The following is a 22,600-nucleotide window of genomic DNA, read 5'->3' as shown; positions in this document are numbered from 1 at the left end:
CAGATAAGAAGAATGATTAGATCAGAGGTCTAATAAATGATCAAAGTCCAATTAGAACTCTAGCAACAGTTCTAGATCAACAAGGAGCAGGAATCCTACTTCAGGTTTGACTCTAGCTCTTTGCCTATAAATAGGCCCATACCCCAAGTATAAACTAAGATTCAGTTTTTAGGCATAAAACATTATTTTCTTACAGAAACTAATTTAGGCATCGAAGAAACTAACGTGCAGATCCACACCATATTGTCGAGATTATCAATGAGGAAGCCATACTATTATTAATAAATCCCATTTGAGAACATCAGAGAGACAGAGAGTGGGTTTCCTATGGGGTGATTCTAGGTTTCCGGGGGGATGATTCTATTTGGTCGGCAGGTTTTGGGCAGTGCCAGTTCTGGGTAGAGGAGAGAACTGATCGGCCGTTTATGTTTGGACGGTCGGTTCTGGTGTTTGGCTTGGGGGCTTACCTGATTGAAGGAGTTTGTCGGCCATTAAAGTGAGAGTTGAACAAGTTTTTTGATTGTTCTGAATAGAATCGTTGAAGGAGTTTGTCGGCTGCGTCTTGTGCAGATTTTCTTTTGGAGGCTCGGGTGGTTCAGAGAATTGTCACGAGTCTTGTGCAATTTTTTTTTGGAGTCGGTAACTTCAGGGAAGTTGTCGAAAATTCTGGTGGGGTCTAAACTATTATTCGATAGTTTTTCTATTGAGGGTAGGGGGCATCGGAGTTAATTGAATACAAAATTAAGAATGTCAAAGTAAATTATGGATCAATAAAAAATCAGCTCAATCATATGTATATGAAAACGTTGTGCTTAGGATAAGAAAATAAAAGATGAACCAATACGGAGGAGGTTGTGCTCCCAGGAAACCGATAAAACTAATCGAGATTGAAGAAGCTCCACTTGGCAAAGGAGGAGGTTCATTGACACTGCAAGGACGGAGCCAGACATTTTAATGGGACGGGTCCAAATAATATATATATATATATAAAGTCAAATTGTAAGTAAATTAAACATAACCTAGTTTTTATATTTTTATTATTCCTTCCAAGTTAAAAATTAATAAGCAAAATTAAAAAGAAAATTTTTTGAAAAAAAAAAAGTAGAGAAAATCGCTATCCAAAAATTCAGAAAATGAAAAAAGAAAAAAGAAAATCTCAATTTCTGAACTGTCCAACTCCTAAACAATTCCGAGAATCTGATCTCGTTGAAAAATGAATTAATGATACAAAAGGCTTCTTACATATATATCGAAGAACAAAGTAACTTAATACAATTAACTCTAGTAAAATTAACTAACTTGCCGGCTGTAATACACTAAGCAAACTAACTATGTTTTCAACTAAAACATTGCTGACGTAGCTTACATCCAATAGAATTCGATCTCGCTAGATCGGTTCACCTTCAACACAATGGCAGGCCTTGTTTTACATGTGGAGCGGTCTTGGGGGTCTTAGCCGTCGTGGCTTTGCTGGTCGCACTGGCTGAGTCTCTCAACTATACTACACAAAAAGTTCACAAACAAGCAGGTGTACCCCAACTGCACCGATTTCCAACATTTGAGCGCCTACTTGCACTGGAGCTACAACACCTCCAATTCCTCGTTGTCGGTGGCCTTCGTTTACCCCCCCCCCCTCCCCATGCCAGCGGGTTGGGTGTCGTGGGCCATCAACCCCAATGCAATCGGCATGAGTGGGGCACAGGCCCTGCTGGCCTTCAAATCCAACGGCTCCGTCACCATCCGCTCCTCTAATTTCACTTATAATTTTTTTTTTTTAATCTTAAATTTTTTCTTCTTAAGAGTTGGGGGGGTGGGGGTAGATGGGGTTGGGTTTATCTCCACCGGCCCAGCAGGCAGAGACTCTTCACCGGAAGGTGCTGGAGACGGTGTTGAGCTTTTCATTTTTAAGGCAGCGATCTCTGTTGCCATTGATGAAGTAGAAAGCCCCAGATTGTTGTAGTGTGTAGACAGTATGGCCATCGGAGATTTCGATCTCCACATGGTTTGTTGTGGTGCAATTGTTGTACGATTCCCGGGTTACGTGAAGCACCGAGTCTTTGGCAGATTCCAATGGTGGCTTTCATCGGATTCCGGCGGATTCTGGCGGCTAGGTGGTTGTCTTTTCCCCTTGGGCAGATCCGGTGGGGTGGTGGGTCTTTGCAAGGAAGAAAACTCAAAGTAATCTGGTGCTTTTATGTCTAATGTTTAATATATATTTAGATGATGGGTTAATATCTCATTGAAGATTGTAAAAATTAATTTTTATAACTCATCCTTATTAAATGGGCTCTCAATACATTATTAATTGTTTCCAACCGTATCACGTACAAAGTAGAAATCAATTTCCACATGTTTAATTCTAGCATGGAAGACCGGATTTGAAGACAAATACGTTACACCAATGTTGTCATACCATAACGTCGATGACTGTGAGAATGGAAGACCAATTCTGAGCACAGAGATAGTTCAACAGTTGTGTTGCTTAAGGCTTTGAATTCAGCTTCAGTGCTGGAGCGGGCTACAATTGATTGTTTGTGACAACTCCAAGTGATGAGGTAATGGCCGAGGAAGATGCAGTAGCCACATGTGGGGGCAATATTTAAGACTTTTAAGTAGCCGTGTGATCGTGTCATGTGAAAGCGGTGGCCAAAATATAAATACTGAAAGTTTAAAAAAAAAAAAAAAAAAAATTATTCATTTGTTAGTTTTTAGATTGGCTAATTTAATTTTCAAAATATGTTAGATGTTAAAATATTTTTTAACTCGCAAGTTATTGAAGAAAAATGGTTGACATATATATTAAATTATGAATAGACGAAAGTAATAGACATTAAATTCTAAAAAAAAAAAAAAAAAAACCCATTAAAATCCTGTGGCAGAAGCTTCTCCATCTCCCATCAGATCACCCTCTTTTCTTCTCCCTGGTCCCCAATATTTTCTCTAATTCTCTTATAACCTGAATTACTTGATTTACTCAACAAAAGTAAGAGCTATAGACGATCGAGTGAGAAAGAAATTGGAAGGATCTTCAAGATTTGAAGAAGGAAGATGGCTCTCATCAGATTTGTTTCTTTAGTTCTCTTATCTCATCTTTTGCTCTTGACGGTATTCTCGTGCTTCGGTTTTTGTATAGCTTAATTAGTTTATTCCTTGTATTATCCACACTCACTAATTCAATAAATTTTGAATGGATGCAGTGTGACCATGGCTATGGAGTAACGAAGATGTCTGAATCAACAGGTCTGATGGAGGATCCGAAACTAGGAATCGTCTGTACCATAAATGATCTACATGTTGGGAAAACAATTACATTCCAAGTCCCAACCAAAGACCCCTCTTCTTTACCTCACTTCTTGCCTAGAGAAGAGGCTGATTCCATTCCTTTCTCAGTGGAAGAATTCCCAAATCTCCTCCAACTCTTCTCAATCTCTCAAAATTCTCCCCAAGCCAAGGCAATCAAGAGGACACTCGAAGATTGTGAATCTAAGCCGCCCATTAAACAAGTGAAGTTTTGTGCTACCTCCTTAGAATCCATGGTTGATTCTGTGCGGGCCTTTTTTGGATCAGAATCCCCTTTCAAAGCTCTAGGCACAACCAGCCTCACAAAATCAAATTACACTTTCTTAGATGTTAAAGAGGTGTCAACTTCAAAGACCATGGTATTGGTATGTCATAACACGCCTTACCCTTATGCAGTCTTTTACTGCCATGACCTGGGTGACACCAAGGTTTTCGAGATTTCACTAGGTGGTCATCAGAATGGTGAAACAGCGGCAGCTTTTTTTGTTTGCCACATGGACACATCCGGCTTTGCACCCGACAACATGGTGTTTCGCCTTCTCGGCATCAAGCAAGGAACATCTCCTGTGTGCCACTACGTCTTTCCACAAGATCTTCTTTGGGTTCCATACTAATAATCTGCCAAAGATTCGGAGAAACTTCTCTTTACTCTCTCATCTTCTATCACTTTTGTAATTACTTTCTAATCGCTTTCTTATACTTTAATAACTTTCAATTTAGTGTATTGATTTTTCAATTTATTTCAATTCCACCGTTCCGTTAAGATTTTTTGTTAAATTCTAACGGATGAGTAGTGTCAAAATTTTTAAAATACCATTTTTTTTTTTTAAGAAAAAAAAATTGCAATGATTTAGGCGTTGGGTCAGGATTTAACAGAATTTGTAAAAATACCCACACCTAAACCTTTGAATATATGTTTGTGTTCAAGGTCACGTCTTAGGTTGAATCTAAGGTCGACCTGAAACACCACGAGTCAACGATCACAACCTCTTACCTGGAACAGGACCGACACTTCCACTAGGCGACTTAAGCGGTTGCGTAAGGCCTTTAGTGGAAAAAGGCCCCTGACCCTGAGGCCTCCAATGAAAAAACGGCTCAAAAATAGTATTGATGCTTTGATATGAAAAAATTAAGACGGTTGTTAAAATAAATAAATAAATAAATAAGTCAAAAAAAAAAGCCCAATTATAGTGCACAACGATTTTGCTAAAGAAAGGAAAAAAAGAAAATGCATTAACTCTCATTTGAGAGACTCAAAATCACCGTAAGGCCCAGAAACATAAGATTTTGCCAAAAAAAAAATTAAATTAATACTGTGATTTATCTTTTCCTTTAATAAATTAAAGAACTCTCACATAGATTGAAAAATCAACCGTCAGATGCATCAAGGCCTCTCCTCCACTCCATTCGGCAATTCTCTCGCACCAGTTAAAGTCGGCAATGTCTCCTCCACTCCACTCTGGCTCTAAAGAGTAAAATCGCTTTGTTTTCCTATGTAGAGCTTGATGGCTCTTCTTTTGTTGATAGTTATTAAATCGCCGGCTATAATCATTTCTAGAGATGAAGATGAAAAGGTGTGGCTGTTTCACAGTCACATCTTTTCTCTGTTTTTACGTCATTTACATGAAAAGATGTGGCTGTTTTCACTGGTTTTCCGTCATTTTCCATGCGACTTCAGGATTTTTTTTTTCTTCTAAACAATAAGGGAAAGGAGTTTCAGTTACTTCACTTATAAAATAATATTACATTTTTCTTTCAACAAAAACTTATATTAATAAATTAATATTAGGCATATCGAATTATGAAAGATGCAGTATATTATTGTCTGTGTGAATTAGTTACTAGTTATTAAAAATAAATGTCTTATGCAGGTTAAAAGTGTTGCATTATTTTATTATAGAGTGAAGCCCCTTTGAAAAATCAGGTTCTATTCTATTATTTCTTTAGGTCAGCTTTTTATTTATAATATTTTCAATTATAAATGTATGCTAGAAATATGCATTAGTTATGAAAAGCTTTAAACATAGAAGAATTATCTATATATATATATATATATATATAATTGAATCTAAAAAAATAAAATTGCAGAAAAATTTATTACTAGCAATAAAATGTTAAATCTTAAAAGCAAGCAAAATAATTATTAAATATATATATATAATTAAATATAAAAAAATGCCTCATTTAAAATTGTTGCCTAAGGCCCCACAATATATCGAGCCAGCCCTGACCGGGAACAGTCCACCTACTCTCCGAATACGAGTTCGACTCAAGCCGAGCTTGAGCCGAGTACTTATGCTCAAACTTGGCCAAAATGATTGAGTTCAAACTCAATCTTGCACAGAAATCCCACTTGTTCGAGCCAAATTCGTACCCAAAAACTAGGCTCGTGGCAAGCTCCAGCTCGAACTCGAGAAAAAATTAAATGAGTCGAGCTCGAACGACCACTACTTGCTCAAGCTCGGTTCGATTACACCCCTAACTTGTGATGGAGGCTCTACTTGGCTCATCTGCCGCCATCACTATCACCCTGAACCGAGCTTTGAATGGAATCAAGATCGGAGGAGGTCCCCTCGCATTGTCATTTTTAGAATCAGAACTGGAAGCCGCCATTGTATTACCAGAGTTGAAGGAAAAACAAATTGAAAAAAGGAGAAGTTGCCGGAGATGAGGAACACCAAAAGCTCTAGAAAGTTGGAGAGAAATGAGACTGAATAGTGAAAGATGAAATGAAATGGGAGAAGGAAGAGGGTTTATATAGAGCCTGCCCTGGAAACTCAAAAGTCGCGCATTTAACGAAAAGCACATACAAAAACAAGGAATTGAAGCGATGTACTGAAAAGACATCTGGACACGCAAAAGACACACGAAAACTGAGAATCGAAGCATAATACCGAGTTGACAGCTCGCATATGGAAACCACATGGAAGTTGGAAATCGAGGCGTTTAACCGCACAAAGTTCGAGGCACTTGAAAATTTGGTTGATTGATTGACTGGTCTGTGTGCGGACCTCGAGATGACTGGCAGGTGGGCTAATTGCTTGGCAGCCATTTACCAGAAAATATCTTGGACTCGGGACAACCGAGAGACAAGACTCGAGAAACTTAATTTTGACAATGTATAATTTCCTTAACCAAATACCATCTCGGATAAGAGGAATTATGGGGTAACTGTTGAAAAATATTTCCAATTGTTAATAAATGAACCCGAGAGCCCAACTTGGCCCAATTACTATTTATAGCCCAAATGCAAGCCAACTACACAGTTCATTAGACGAGCCCATCACTTCACCCAAAGGGGCCGAGCCATGAGATCCACCTTTCGGCAAAGCCAAGCCCACGTGGTAGTAATCCGCAAGGAGTCCATCAGGAGCACCCCACGATCTGGAACATGGGTGCACACGTTCTGGAAGACATAAAGATCCACGTTCCTGGAGACGTGAATACCCACATTCCGGAACTAGGGACCATGATCAGAGAGCCGATTTTCTCTATTTTTGGGGGAAACCGACTTAACCCTTTAGTATAAATACAAACCTGCCTTCAGTTATTCTCTAACTGAAATTATTGTTATTGATGCATTTATACACATTATCCAAAGAATTGACTTAAGCATCGGATTGGTACCAGCTGACAACCATAGCAAGCATCCTTATCGAGCTCACTATTTTGCAGGAAAAGAGAACGATAATTTTCTAGAAGCCTGTGTGACCAAACCGGAAACTGATTTAACAATTATTAAGTTATATTGTGCAACACTATATATATATATATAATTAAGCTATTTTTTCTTTTACTCTAAACAAGATAAAATATCATTACATAAAAGATTTTTTTTTTTGAAAAAAAAGGTCCAAACGTTACATACATAGCTAACACATGCAAGAGAGTAACACAAATAGTTCAACCCAATTAGTACATAGCCAAATAAAAATAATAAATAAAATATTTATTTGTTTATTTAATGAAAGAATGAAAGAGAGCTTCTAAACAAAACATATTGAAAGAAGAGAAATGCTACATATATTCTAACTCTCACACTTTTTGATATGACAATAAAAATTACCATTAAATTTTAAATGAAATCACCTTTAAATTTTAAATTTAATAATAATTTTTATTATCACGTAAAAAAAATATGCAGTTGGAAGTGTAAGATTGAGTTTGCATTTCTCTTGAGGAATGAGCGCATGGGATTCAGATCTCTCCAATTCATTTGAGTGACTAATATCATTAAATGGCAATTTAACATGTCAGGCAAAACATCTTATAATGGCAAGTGATTGATTTGGATCTCTTATAGAATCTACAACGACTTTTAGTTTAACTACTTAAAATACCACTTTTTCCATTTTACCTACTAATTTTTCAATATAAAGTCTAGCATGACTATCTATTTCACTCTCTACTTTATTTCAATATGATTTTCTTCCTCTCTCTCTCCACCCTTCTTGTTTCATTTTTTTCCTGCACTTTTTCTTTCACGCACCCCTTTTCTTTTTTGTGTGGGAGAGAGAGAGAGAGAGAGAGAGAAACAAGTTTCGGTGAGAAGAGAACAAAAAACATGCAAATTGTGGGTTTCAGTGAAGATGAGAAGAGAGAAATGAGAGTTTCGTAGAAACCAATAAAAAAGAAACATACTGTTGAAAAAATTGTTATTATATTGATAGAAGAGGCTAGAATGAACTTTCATATATGAAAGTTTACTGTAGCAAATTTAATAGAAAACCTTTATTTTAAAGGCTCTGGTAGAGGAAAGAAGTATCCCATAAAAACTAAATGTATTTATTATCACTAGTTTGAAAGCGTTGCTAGAGATGCTTTGGAGAGTTGATACTAGCTATATTTAGCAATTATGAGTCCTTTTTGGTCTTCAACATATGTTTCAAAATAAAACGTTGCTACAGTAAACATCTACATAAAAAGTGTTAGTGTAGCACGTTGAAGAATTTTTCATTATTTTCTTTCTCCCTTTCTTTTCCTCTAGCTCTTTTCAATAAAAATAATTTTTAAAGAAAGTAGGTAGTTAATAGATATTGTACTGGGTTTGTATTGAAAAACTAGTAACGAAAATAGAAAAATGTGTATTTTGAGTGGCTAAAGTAACCACTACTACTGGGGACTCTCTAATTAGTAGAATAGGCTTACATAAAATGCTTGTTCTAAATAATTATTCTTTCAAAATCAATTCCAATCGCTCATCTTTCAAGCTTCACGGGACCTTTCGGCCTCTACCTTATCAAACACACACACATAACACCTACTCACCCCTTTCAGCTTCTTCTCATCCCTTACTCTCCACAATTCTAACTTCTAGCATCAATGAGAAAGGTTTGGTTCACAAACAGTATTCAATCATTGGTGGGATAGCGTTGAATGATGGAGGATCCAACCATTCACATGTCACAACAAATGAAAGATTAACATATCTTATATATTAATATGGACCAAGTTGATGATAGAGGCAACCATTGTATTGTTAATTTTTTAAATAGCAAAACAACCGTTAGTATACGCAAAGGAAAAAAAATTAAAAAAATGTTAACACTTTTCTTTTATGAAAGATTATGAATTCTATACCGTGATCATTAGGAATTAAATGAATAGAGGTTATTAAGGTACTTAGTCAATTTATGTGAAAATTGTTAATTTTACCCTACATTACTAAACTTTTGATTATTGCTAACTTTTTTCTTTATATATTTTCTTTTTGTCTTTTACTTATTTTCTTGTTTCACATGTAGATTCCCTCCTTCAAATATCTCTTCATAATTGTAATAATTCATTTGTTTGTTTTTTTTACTAGTCCTCTTTATTATAAATGCGACATTTTGAGAAGTCACTTCAATTTGTAACATTCACTATTTATAATCGCTTTGCGTAAATAAATAATATGATGCCTCTATGCACTCTAATATTGCATATTTACCACTTCTCTTAAGCCAATAATATTTCAAAATACTACTTAACTCTATGTTTTGATTAAATATGTTGTGAATATTGAATGATGCCCCTTCTTTTTAATTTTTTAATTTGTTTTAGCTTGGATGATGATACCTCTTCGGTCTTCACATGTTCTTTTAGGTAAGTTTTCTAATATAGTTGACTTTTACCAAGAATTTTACATTAATTCACTTCAAAAAAAGAAAAAAAAAAAAACTACATTTAATGCCGTTTCGCTCAAACAACACTAAACCATAGTTTTTACGTCGTTTGTTGTGGAAACGACAAAAATTTATGCCGCTTATTTACAAACGGCACAAATTACAAAATTGGTGCCGTTTAATATGAAAACAGCATAAATTGCTACCGTTTGCACAGTAAAGGACATTAAATTTATTGTGTAAAACAAAATTGTAAAACCTGATGCTCCTAGTGAAAAGATATTACTTGAACCAATAGCTATTTTAGTAGAATACTTTTATATTTCCAAAAGTTAAAACTTTTAAAAAACTCTTTTTTAATAAAAAGTTTGACAAAACTTAACCGGCCTAATGATGGACAGAAATAAGATGTCTAGGAAAAGTATGACAAAACTTATGTTGGTAATGATGGAGTTAATTATCCTCGTGATACTCAAAGTGCATGCTAATTGAAAATTGAAATTGACTTCTAAATAAAACGACAAGTGTGTGCGTAAAGTGTCAACAAAAATAAGCACAGCGGAAAGTAAAAGACACAGATATTTTTGTTGATGAAGTGGAAACTCAATCAAGAGAAAAACCACTTCGGGGCAGCTAAACCCAGGAATTCCACTATTCAGAAGACAAAGCTAGATACAAGATAGTAACACTCACATATACCTGATGCAGTGGTCGTACCTTGCTCTCTGACATGTAACCCAACACGAACGCTTCCCAACCAGGTCTCCTACCTGAAGGGGTTTTCAATGGAATCCTTTACCTTAGGGTCAACCCCTAAGATAGACTTCAGATGTAGCGTAGCAACAGCACACTTGAAATAGCTTCAGAGGAAATACTACGTCTCTGAGCAGTTGTGGAATTCAATACGGAATTCTTGCAGTTCTCAATGCCCAAGGGCCTCTATTTATAGGCTGGGGGCTCAATTGAGTGTCAGGCAAAATATAGCTGGGCGTCGTCCTGACGGTGGACATGGGCCGTCCGGACAAACAACTGTGCGACAGGATTTTCCGAAAATTTCGCTGAGAAATCTTTCTTGTTTAAGAGCTGCGTCCGAACGGGATGGTACATCATCCGGACAGTCGCACGTTCGCTGCAAGTAATTTCCTTATAAGGCTTCGCGCGTCCGGACCATGGGGGATGAGCGTCCGGACGGCTAAACTTCAACACGCAATTTTCATATCTGCTATGCGTGCGTCCGGACCATGAGAGGTAGTAGTCCGGACGGTTGAAGTTCAATCGGCAATTTCCATATTAGTTGAACGCGCGTCCGGACCAAGGCTGACTGATGTCCGGAAGGTGATATTTGAATTGCGATTCTTGCCTTAAGGAGATGCGCGTCCGGATGGAATACTACATCGTCCGGAAGGTTGAACGATCTTTCCTTTATCGGAACTTGGAAAGAATCTGAGACTGGTCGAGTACCGAGAGGCGTCCGGACATGCTGCTGAAACGTTCGGACAGATGCAAGCTGGATAGAACCTTCTCGACACAGTGGAGGGTCCGGATGGAAATGCACGTCGTCCGGACGGATGATGTTTGTTCTATTTGGCGTTCGGACGGTATGACACGTCTTCCGGACGGATGGAACAGTGGTCAGATGGGCGTCCGGACGAGATGGATCGATCGTCCGGACGACTGACAGGGAACCGAAATCTTCTATCTTTTTCTTGGTGCAAAGTCTTCTGAGAGAGCTCTGAATAGTGAAATCCCTGTTTACAGCATCTTTACACACACAAGTGATTTTGTCCAAACACAGAATGAGGCTAAAATACTAACACTAATGATCCTACCACTCCCTCTTCTGCCCCCACAACATTATTAAACAGCCTTCATCTTTTATAACTTGACAATGCGGATGAGAGTTATATTGATCATTGCATTGAAAGCACATTGAAGAAGTATAAATTACATGAACCATTTGCTACAACTTATATTTGATAAGTATTGAATATTACACATTGAAGCCCCTTAATTTACATATGTTAATCTCTTAGTTTTGTTATAGTTTGATGTTTTGTATTGTTTTTGTGTTTTCTGGTATTTTACAGGTTTTGGAAGAAAATCTATCAAATTTTTAGATTATAATGAAGTTGGCAAACTCACTTTTGGAAAGATTAAACTCCAAATCAATTTTGAATTTAAGGAAAGAGAAGTTGGCAAAAATTCGTTATTTTTGGAAAGAATTCAGAATGATCACATATTTGTAATTTAATCATAACTTTCCGGTTCAAGTATCAGATTGCAACGAAATTGGTGGCTTTAGAAAGCTAATAAAAAATGGAACAAATATGTAAGAAATAGGTTTTTCCTAATTCGAGTATTTACTATGACAAAAGTGTCTCGTAATAAAAGATCGCAAATATGTACGAATTGAGAATCCTTTTCCTACTTGGATTGAAATTTCAGAAAAGGAAAAGACTTGTACTTATTCTATTTGGACTAAGAGACCTATTTACAATTTTTCTAGGATTCCTAGGGCTTCTAGAGCTTCTTTAATCCCTATAAATATGCCTCTAACCTTTGAAGAGAAGACACACAAGCTTTGGGGAAAAATTGAAGCCTATTTCAAGAAGGATTTTGGTTTTTCTTTCTTCTTTTATTTATTTTCTGTATGTATATAATTTTATTCTATATTAGTTGTAATTAATACTTTAGTTAGGACTCGATTGAAGCCCTAATTATGTCACGTTAAGATTTTCAATTGGCACCTTTGCTACAATTCATATATTGATGCTTAACTTGATTATTTTTTATTTTATTGAATTCCTCTCATGTTTATGTTTGATCATCATGTTTATGTGGTATGGATTTGTTATTTATCTCAATTTGGATGACCAAGTTCTGGGCATAATAAAGTAACAAAAGAACCCCATCACAAGTTCTTGGATTAATCAACATGAAGACAACTGGAATAGATACCATGTTCCAACCTAAGTGTGTTTACCGATTTTCATAGATTTATGCTTTCTTGAAGAACAACTTAGTAGATTCCATGCTAAATCTTTTAAGGAAAAAAAGAGTTAGAGTAGATACCATGCCTAATTCGTGGCTTAGGAAAATCAATGGCTTTAAGAGTAGATATCATGCCCTTGTGACAGGTAAACATTAAGTATCAAGTTATGATTGTAGCATTGGCATTGTGAAACTTAATTGAGTATGATTAGCGGTAGATATCGAAGCCATACCTCCTATTATATTTTCTCAATATTTTTGTCTCTTTTCTTATTAGATCTTATTAATATTTTTATTTCTTTTCACTCATCTTAATTATTTAGGTAATCTTTTTAGGCATAATTTACCAATCCTTGTGGGAATGATCACGTATTTACCGACTATACTATCGTTTTGATCTTGTGCACTTGCGAGTAAAATATACAAATATTTATCTAATTATTTAAGTAGATATTTGCACAACAATATTCTTCTTAAATGCCTTTTCAAAGTCCAATGCATCCTAAAGATTTTCCCATCAGCATTGATGATAAGATAGTAGATTACTATGAGCATTGTTTTATGAAATTGAAACTTCAAGGCAAACGTCATGCACTTTGTCTAGTACACTGCTATGAAGAGGAAATCAAGAATTGATAAGCTTCGAGTATTGTAAGTGGTTCCCAACTACTTCTTTACCTCTCTCTTTATGGATATGCATGAAAATGTATAGTTGCGAAGATGTTATTCCATAATATATATAAAAGTGTTTCTCATATATTGCAAAAGAACACTTCTAACATATTTTCTTTTACATTTTTGGGATCGCAATAGATGATTCATTACCATTTTTTTATTTTTATTGTTTATGGAGGAAATTATATTTAATCTACTAAAACAAAAACCATTGTTTTTTTTTTTTTTAGAAAACAGACCAAATTATCATTTATGCTACTTAGCTCATTCAAACTACTGTTTCATTGAAAATTGCATACTCCGTTATATTTTTGAATTAAAGTGGATGAAATATTGCACATATGAAAAATACCAAAACTACTCTTCTATCACTTTAAAATTTGGCACGTGGCCATCTTGTGCTTAAATTTCTTTCCATTTTAGCTCTTAAAATCTAAAGGAGGGTGTAAATACAAAAAAGAAAAAATGTTGTTTTGAATGGGTTAAATGTTGGAAATTGAAGTTTGAAACTGTTTTTGCGAAAGATTGTCCGTTTAGGGGGATTAAGTGTAATTTTTTCTTTTTATTTTTATTCTCCACCACATTACGACTTGTTTCCAATTCTCCTTTATCTAATTTATATACACCAAGCTTGTCTCACTTTTTGAATTTGTATTGATAATTTGTAGGTTGGTGAGTCAGATCTTCAATATATTTGGATAGTATGGATATATAAAAACTCGTAGTTTTCATGCTTATAATTTAGTGATTTAGACTGTAATAAGGGGCTCGATGGACTTATGTTTTGCTGGTTTACCATGTTTTGTCCTTTGGGTTTCGGTATATGATATGAAATGTATTTTCCAAGAGATTAGACTTTCCTTTGTAGTGTTCATGTGTTACTAAATGCCGAGGCCCAAAACCTTGTGGCCTCTATGTTGTGAGGAAAAATGTTATGACATGTATGATCAATTGAAGAGTACTAAGACTTTGTAATATTTATATTTAATGAAATGACGTTATAGATCGAGAGGTTTATGGTGCCTTGGTGCTTCTAAAAGATGATTTTGTGGTTTCTTAAATTATTATCTATTGACGTTCATAGTCTCATGTGCTTTTATATTTTTTGGTGATCATCTAGTACAAAAAAAACAAAAAAAAAACAAAAAAAAGAAAAAAGAAAAAAGAAAGACCCGTTGAAAGCCAAATCACCCAGCCTCCCTTAAAAGGGAGCTACGAACGGAATGATCAATTTAAAAAACCAGTTACAAAAGGAGTTAATTTTATAAATTGAAAATTTTGGCATTAAATTGAAATCTTGTGAAAATTAAACCAAGGATTAGGTATAGATTTTTCCATATCATTGCAACAATAACAAGCCTTTTTTGCCCTTTGATCCTTCCTTTTATTTTGAGATATATACAGGAAAAATAAGTTGGAGAGAAATTAGGAAGAAGTTTAAAACACGTTTTCCACATCCTCTGTTTGACATTAAAAAAAAGAGTATGATAACACCCGGAGTAGCAAACTTCAAAATAACCAAAAGCAGACTCAAACCTTGAAAACGAGTTCTGTAGAAAACAATTTCATCTCAAACACCAATTATTAAAATTGTTAATGATTACAAAGTCTCAAGTGATTGAATTTCAGATGATGAGAAAGGGTAGTCAGCATTGATAGAACTTGTTGTAAATTGTATATAGACCCAAGAGCATTCGCATATAGACCTAATTATGAGTGAGAACTTTACCACTTGCATATCCCTATATGTTTCTTGCTTTCATCATAGACCTTGGAGAATGCTAAAATAATGAGTGTGCTGAATTACGGTGTGGAGGCCTGGCCCAACCATCCGATTTCCCTTCCAAGTTAATAGCCAACAAGAGCATCGCGGGTATCCTTAGTTTTTGTAATCTCTTCTGCACTAATATGAATGGTATAGTAGTTGAGCTGCCGATCGCAATAAAGCTTTTTTGTCAAATAGATTGACTACAAAGCTTCAAGCATACATGTTTACTTTTTATGAAGAGTGAGAATTATGAAGGTTTAGAAGCTCTTAACTCACAATACGTAACACATCTTATCCATGTGATGCGTGAGACGTAAACGACAATATTAATAAGATAGACTCACCCTTTTCTTCGGGACGAGATGAAAGTGCTCTTCTTCTAATAGACTGTTTGAAATTGGTTTGCTGGGGTTACAATCTTTGCAGTAGGTTCAAGGGCTTTCCGGCGAGGCAACAAGTATAGAGGAGAGATGTGGGCCCACATTACGAGGGGAACAAACCATTTCTGCTGTATCTTTCTCAGCTTGAATGCGATAGCAAAATAGGGAGAAAAATTAATAAAAACACATGTAATGTGCACATGTATCAGATTACACGCGGCATACAGTTGGCCGCATGTATCATAATACACGTGGCAAATTGTATATTTTTTTTTTAAAAAAAATATTTTTTTATTTAATTAATTATTTAATTTAATTCTTTTTTAAATTAACCAAATACATGTATACAGCAAAACCGAAATAGTCCATATAAAAAAAAAAAATAAAAAAAAAAAAAAAAAACCAAAATCATACGTATACAAATTACAATAAATCAGAAACATTGCAATAACAAGAAAAAAAAAAAAAAATTACGAAAAACCCTGGGGCCTGCTGTTTACCCAGTACTAGCTCCAAACAAATTTAAATCACACTATCACAAGGAAATGAACAAAATGCACAGGGATATACATATAGAAGAAAATTTAGGGTTGCTTATAGTATATATACCTGCATATTTGTTAACAAAGAAGAAAAAAAGTTAGGAAAATATATATATATATACATGTATTATTTTATATATGTAGAAACCGGTAGAGAAAGAGAGTAAAATGATCAGTAAAATGACCATTACCGGAGCAAATCCACACACGGCCGGTCTCCACTGCCAGAGAGTTGTCCCAGTAGAGAGAGAGAGAGATAGAGATTCGGTGTATATACGTGAGAGAGAGGGAGAGAGAGAGAGAGAGAGACAGCCGGTGAGACAGAGAGTTGGTCGATGGTGGACGGTCACCACGCCGGAGACAGGGTCGGTGGTGGACGATGGAACGGGCTGTGCTCGATCGACGGAGAGAAAGAGAGAGAGAGAGAGAGAGAGAGAGAGAGAGAGAGAGAGAGCCGGTGAGACAGAGAGTTGGTCGGTGGTGGACGGTCACCACGTCGAAGACAGAGTCGGTGGTGGACGGTGGAATGGGCTGTGCTCGATCGACGGAGAGAGAGACAGAGCGAGCGAGAGAGAGAGAGAGAGAGAGAGAGAGAGAGAGAGAGAGAGAGAGAGAGAGAGAGTGAGAGAAATGGGTAGCTTCATCTGGAAGCTACCCATAATATATATATATATTATTAAATTAAATTAATTTTTAAAATTTTTTAAAAATATATGCATATGTTTGGCCAGTGACGCGCTGGAGAACTCCCATGCATTGTGTATAAAATCCTAAATACAATTTTTTATTTTTTAATATATATTTGGGAAAAAATTAACAGTTGGCCACGTGTATTTATTACACGTGGCCAATTGGGTTGCTTATACTACTAGCCACGTTGTCATAAAGACACGTGGCCAATTTGTTTAATTTTTTTGTAGTGGAAAATGGATGAGAAATAGAAAAATAGCTTTTTTTTCTTATCTAATTTTTAATACAAGTCTTCAAACAAGGACATAAATTGATTAACGTCCTTTCTTCAGTTGTAAATGATGTTATTTTTTACATCATTTACTGCGTAAATGAAGAAAAAACAAAAAATCATTTCACTTTGTTTACACATAGTAAACGACGCGAATATTTTTAATAATAATAATAATAATAAAAATGCCAAGTAGTTCTCTAAATCAATTACACGAAATATTGAACACACACATAACACCTACTTACCCATTTCAGCCACTCTTCACAATTCTGACTTCAAACATCTATGAGAAAGGTTTGATTCACAAACAATATTCAAACATTGGTGAGATAGGGTTGATGACGGTGGATCCACCCATTCACATGTCACAACAAATTAATAATTAACATATCTTATATATTAATATAGAGCAAGTTGATGACGGAGGCAACCATTAATTGTATTGTTAATCTTTTCTTTAACGATCTTTAATTTTTTAAATACTAAAGCATCCGTTAGTATATGCAAAGGAAAAACAATTAAAAAAATGTTGCCACTTTTCTTTTATGAAAGATTATGAATTTTATAGTGTGATCATTAGTAATTAAATGAATAGAGGTTATTAAGGTACTTGGACAATTTAGGTGAAAATTGTATATTTTATCCAGCATAACTAAACTTTTGATTACCGCTAACTTTTGTCTTTACATATTTTCTTTTTTTGTCTTTTATTTATTCTTGTTGGGGACCATGCGTTAATCAAATTAAACGCAGCGGAATACCGATCCTAAAAAAAAATTTCTTTAAGATAAACAAGGCAAGATAATTTAAACAAATATGTTTAGAGTACTTACGTAAACATGTTTGATAATAAACTGTTACTCCTTAGCTATATGGTCTAGTTGACAATGAAGCTTACAAGTTGAATGATGAAGATCTTGTTCTTTATGTTCTTGACTTAACCTTTAGATATTCTTTTCAATGACTGAATATGACCGTGAGTGTGGGCTCACAACTTTAAGTAGTAAAATTGTTGTCAAACAATTGTGTTTTTAATACTTCACTATAGCCCTCTATTTGTTAGCTTGGATTTATTTTTTCAGATAGGATTAGGAGATAGTCAAAGATGTAGATAATATCTCCCAATGCATATAGGGATAGATATTTAACCTTATCCCATTACTACATATTTTTCAGCATGGGCTTGGGTTTTATCCCTAAGGCCCAATACTCCTTTATCTCTACCTAAGCACATAACAATTAAATTGCTTAAGCCTATAGAAATTAATTATTAAGCCTTATCATCTCAAAGTAATGAACTACTTAGGAATCATATTCCTTTAGCCCATGTTTTATTAAATAAAACAATCCAACATTAATAAATACGTAACCGAGGCTTATAGTATTTGGTCAATTTACATCAATTTAAAGAGTAGGGGAGGGCAAATCCGCCCCGCTCTAAACAAGCCAAATTTTAGGCCTAAAAAAGTAGATCCGAGTTTAAGGGCGGGTCTCGGGTCTTATTTTCTATAAACCTTGGGTACCCGCCCCCTGACAAAAACTAAAACACCTAAAAAACCCTAAAACCTGAGCCGCTCACCCAAAGGTTGAAGATGGTGTGAAAAAACAAGAGGCGACTGAGAGAGGGTGTCGTCGTGTCTCTTGTGGTCTAGCCCCAACAAGCTCCGGAGAGGGCTAACGGACCACAAACTTTCCCCTTTCGTTCATCTATATAGCATTAAATCTCTTCTTTGGGCACCCTTTCCCAAATCTACAATTCTCTTTCACATCCTTCGCTCCGATTGAACTGTATGTAAATCATTGTTTCAAAAAGTTTCATTCCATTTCGATTCTCGTTTCTTCTTTGAATTGTATTATATATTCATCAACAAAATTTTTCTTTTTTTCTCGTCAATATTTGATCTCTGTTATTAAAATATTGAAGAATAACAGTATCGCATATAGAAATTTCTAGGTGAGCTTGACTCGCCTCGCCAAATTTGCTACCCTGCAGCTACAGTGAACAGTAGCCGAGCCACGGGTAGGGTTTTTGGAACCCACAGGGTATAGGTTCTGGTGCCAAAATGGCGGAAATTGGCCCTGCCCTGCCCAGTCCCGCCCTGTGCCCATCCCTATCAAAAAGGGACCTAAAGGGAAAAATACAATTAGCTTTAAATAGATATGTGAGTATTTCACTTGACCCTATTTAATCACAATTGATTCCACTAAACAAATGTGACTGCACTCTAATATGTATTTTCAAATTAATGAATCAATCCCCGTGACATACTTATTTATTACATATTACCCCTCCATGAAATCATTCTGTAGTCGAACCAAAGTCAATACAATGTTCCTTAGTTCACTACCTCTTTTTCTTGACAATCCTTATTTGATTATATGATCTATCCTTTTTGTACATTGTGAGTTTTTCATCCCACCTTTCACAAAATAAAGTTTCACTAAATACCACAGAAATACTCCGGGTCGAGCTTCAGGATGATCAACCTTATTAAATCTACATCAAGGGAAATATTCCCTATCGCTTTGTTCTATGATAAAGGATTTGGATTCCTTCTTGAAGAAGGTGTTCCTACAATGCTACATACGATCACCCTACGCACTTAAGTTTTGACCAATGATTTGATCGCATTCTTGTACATTAAAGTGACTTACACTTCACATCTGAGTTTGCAATCTTCTAAGGATTTAGAGTAACTGCTTTAAGTTGTCATGCACGTACATCATTCTTAATCACAGTGTTGAAAGAATGATGACTCAGGTGGTCACCGTTCGGTGCATGGCACTACCTTGTACATCAACCAACATATCAACCCGATGCCCTACCTGCTTCTCGTAATCAAGAAAGATCGTTAAGGTTGACATGTTATAGTCTAGATGGATTTCTTAGTTCTATTTACGACTACGAACATTCATTTATAAATTCCAAAGACCTATGATTATGATCTTCTGTGTGATAATCTCATTACTCACACCTTAGTCAAATACGATGTAACTTAGGGTGCTTACATGTATATCATATGAAATACTCAAACATACATATACATGTAAAGCAATAATATATACATCCAGTGTTCAATTCATACAATTTATAAAAATAAAAATACAATCTAGTTCTATTAGAGTTTTGGACACCAGTTCCAACAATTTTCTAGTATCGCATGTAGATTCCCTCATTCAAATATCTCTTCATAACTGTAATAATTAATTTGTTTGTATTTTTACTAGTTCTCTTTATTGTAAATGAGACATTTTGAGAAGTCACTTCAATTTGTAACATTCACTATTTATAATTGCTTTGCATAAATAAATAGTATGATGACTCTATGCACTCCAATATTGAATATTTACCACTTCTTTTAAGCCAATAATATTTCAACATACTACTTATCTAGATGCTTTGACAAAATATGTTGTGAATATTGAATGATACCACATCTTTTTAATTTTTTAATTTCTTTGAGCTTGGATGATGATACCTCTTCACATGTTCTTTTAGGTAAATTTTCTAATATAGTTGACTTTTACCAAGAACTTTACATTAATTGTGTAAAAAAAAAAAATGTAAAACCTTATGCTCCTAGCCAAAGACATCACTTGAACCAATAGCTATTTTATTAGAACACTTTCGTATTTCCAAAAGCTCAAACTTTTAAAAAACTCTTTTTGAATAAAAAGTTTGTTTTTTCAAGGGTTTGAAGCTATTTAATCTCAATAAATAACTTTTATATATATTTAGGGTCCGTTTGGGTTTGCGATTTCAAAAAGTGCGATTTAAAATAACGATTTTAAAATGTGCGATTTGAAAAAAGTGATTTTTAAAAACTCAGTTAAGCGTTTGGCAAAATCACAGTTTAGCCTTTAAAATCGCGAATTTACCTTTTAAAATTATGCGTTTTCAAAAAAGCACCATCTTATCTACGATTTGAAAAAGCAGATTTTCTGCGTTTTCAAATCGCAATTTTTAAAAACGCAGTTCCCAAACGATCTATGTTCTGCAATTTGGTTTAAAATCGCACTTATTGTTTATGAAATCGCAATCCCAAACGCATCCTTACTTTCAATTAAGAGAATTTCTAAAGTGAGAGGAATTAGATGTCTGGGAAAAATATGACAAAACTTATGTTGGTAATAATTGAGTTGATTATCCTCGTGATACTCAAAGTGCATGCTAATGATCCTACCACTCCCTCTTCTGCCCCACAACACTACTAACCGGTCTTCATCTCTTCCAACTTGACAATGCAGATGTGAGTTATATTGATCATTGCATTGAAAGCACTTTGAAAAAGTGTAAATTCCATGAACCATTTGCTACAACTTATTTTCTTCTTAAATGCCTTTTCCAAAGTCCAATGCATCCTAAAGATTTTCCTATCAGCATTGATGATATGATAGTAGATTGCTATAAGCATTGTTTTATGAATCTGAAACTTCAAGGCAAACCTCATGCACGTTGTCTAGTACAATGCTATGAAGAGGAAACCAAGAAGCATAATACGAAGAATTGATAAGCTTCGAGTTTGGTAAGTGGTTCCCAACTACTTCTCTACCTCTCTCTTTATGGATATGCATGAAAATATACAGTTGTGAAGATGATATTCCACAATATATATAAAAGTGTTTCTCATATATTGCAAAAGAACACTTCCAAGATATTTTATTTTACATTTATGGGATAGCAATAGATGGTTCATTATCAATTTTTTTTTCTTCTTGAATTATATTTAATCTACCTAAACTAACACCATTTTTTTTTTTTTTTGAGAAAACACACCGAATTATCATTTACTACTTAGCTCATACTACTATTTCATTGAAAATTGCATGCTCCGTTATATTTTTGTATTAAAGTGGATGAAATGTTGCACATGTGATTGCACGGGAAAATGTTTGCTTAAAATACCCAAATTAATCTTCTATCACTTTAAAATTTGGCACGTGGCTATCTTGTGCTTAAATTTCTTTCCATTTTAGTTCTTAAAATCTAAAGGAGGGTGTAAATAGAAAAAAGAAAAAATGTAGTTTTGAATGGTTAAATGTCAGAAATTGAAGTTTGAATGTGTTTTTGCGAAAGATTGTCCATTTTGGGGGATCAAGTGTAATTTTTTCTTTTTATTTTTATTCTCCACCACATTATGACTTGTTTCCGATTCTCCTTTATCTAATTTATATATGCCAAGCTTGTCTCACTTTTTGAATTTGTATTGATGATTTGTAGGTTGGTGAGTGAGATCTTCAATATATTTGGATATATAAAAACTCGTAGTTTTCTTGATTATGCTTTAGTGATTTGGACTGTTATAAGGGGCTCGAGGGACCTATGCTTTGTTGGTTTACCTTGTTATGTCATTTTTGTTTTGGTATATGATATGAAACGTATTTTCCAAAAGATTGGACTTTCCTTTGTAGTGTTCATGTGTTACTAAATGCCGAGGCCCAAAACCTTTTGGCTTCTATGTTGTGAGGAAAAATGTTATGACATGAATGATCAATTGAAGAGTAAGACTTTGTAACATTTATATTTAATGAAATGACGTTATAGTTCATGAGGTTTATGGTGCCTTGGTGCTTTTAAAAGATGATTTTGTGGTTTCTTAAATTATTATGTATTGACGTTCGTAGTCTCATGTGCTTTTATATTTTCTGGTGATCATATAGTACAATAAAAAATAAAAAATAAAAAATCTGTTGCAAGCCAAAGTACTCAACCTCCCTTAAAAGGGCGCTACAAACGGAATGATCAATTTTAAAAAACATAGTCAAAAGGAATTAATTTTATAAATTGAAAACTTTGGCATTAGATTGAAATCTTGTGAAAAATAAACAAAGGATTGGGTATAGATTTTTCCATATCATTGCAACAATAACAAGCC

General features: G+C 34.8%; 1 protein-coding gene and 1 long non-coding RNA gene across 2 annotated transcripts; both read left to right on the top strand.

Moving 5' to 3' along the window:
- The first annotated feature begins 2,841 nt into the window (after positions 1 to 2,841).
- Positions 2,842 to 3,938, top strand: LOC133868487 (BURP domain protein USPL1-like). Its single transcript, XM_062305389.1, has 2 exons — positions 2,842 to 3,105; positions 3,198 to 3,938. Exons 1-2 carry the CDS (start codon positions 3,049 to 3,051, stop codon positions 3,912 to 3,914), a joined length of 774 nt encoding a protein of 257 aa, XP_062161373.1. The 5' UTR covers positions 2,842 to 3,048; the 3' UTR covers positions 3,915 to 3,938.
- Positions 3,939 to 20,784: 16,846 nt separating this feature from the next.
- On the top strand, positions 20,785 to 22,280 carry LOC133869633 (uncharacterized). The gene is made up of 2 exons (XR_009900486.1): positions 20,785 to 21,250; positions 21,946 to 22,280. It is a non-coding gene; the product is annotated as an uncharacterized LOC133869633 (long non-coding RNA).
- The last annotated feature ends 320 nt before the right edge of the window (positions 22,281 to 22,600 follow it).

This window comes from Alnus glutinosa, chromosome 5 (assembly GCF_958979055.1).
Source record: "Alnus glutinosa chromosome 5, dhAlnGlut1.1, whole genome shotgun sequence".
Lineage (NCBI taxonomy): Eukaryota > Viridiplantae > Streptophyta > Magnoliopsida > Fagales > Betulaceae > Alnus > Alnus glutinosa.
This window is presented reverse-complemented; position numbering and strand designations above follow the sequence as displayed.

Coding starts and splice junctions, on each gene's coding strand:
- LOC133868487 (XM_062305389.1), top strand. CDS start 3,049: ATGGCTCTCATCAGATTTGTTTCTTTAGTTCTCTTATCTCATCTTTTG. Junction 3,106..3,197: donor CTCATCTTTTGCTCTTGACG/GTATTCTCGTGC, acceptor GAATGGATGCAG/TGTGACCATGGCTATGGAGT.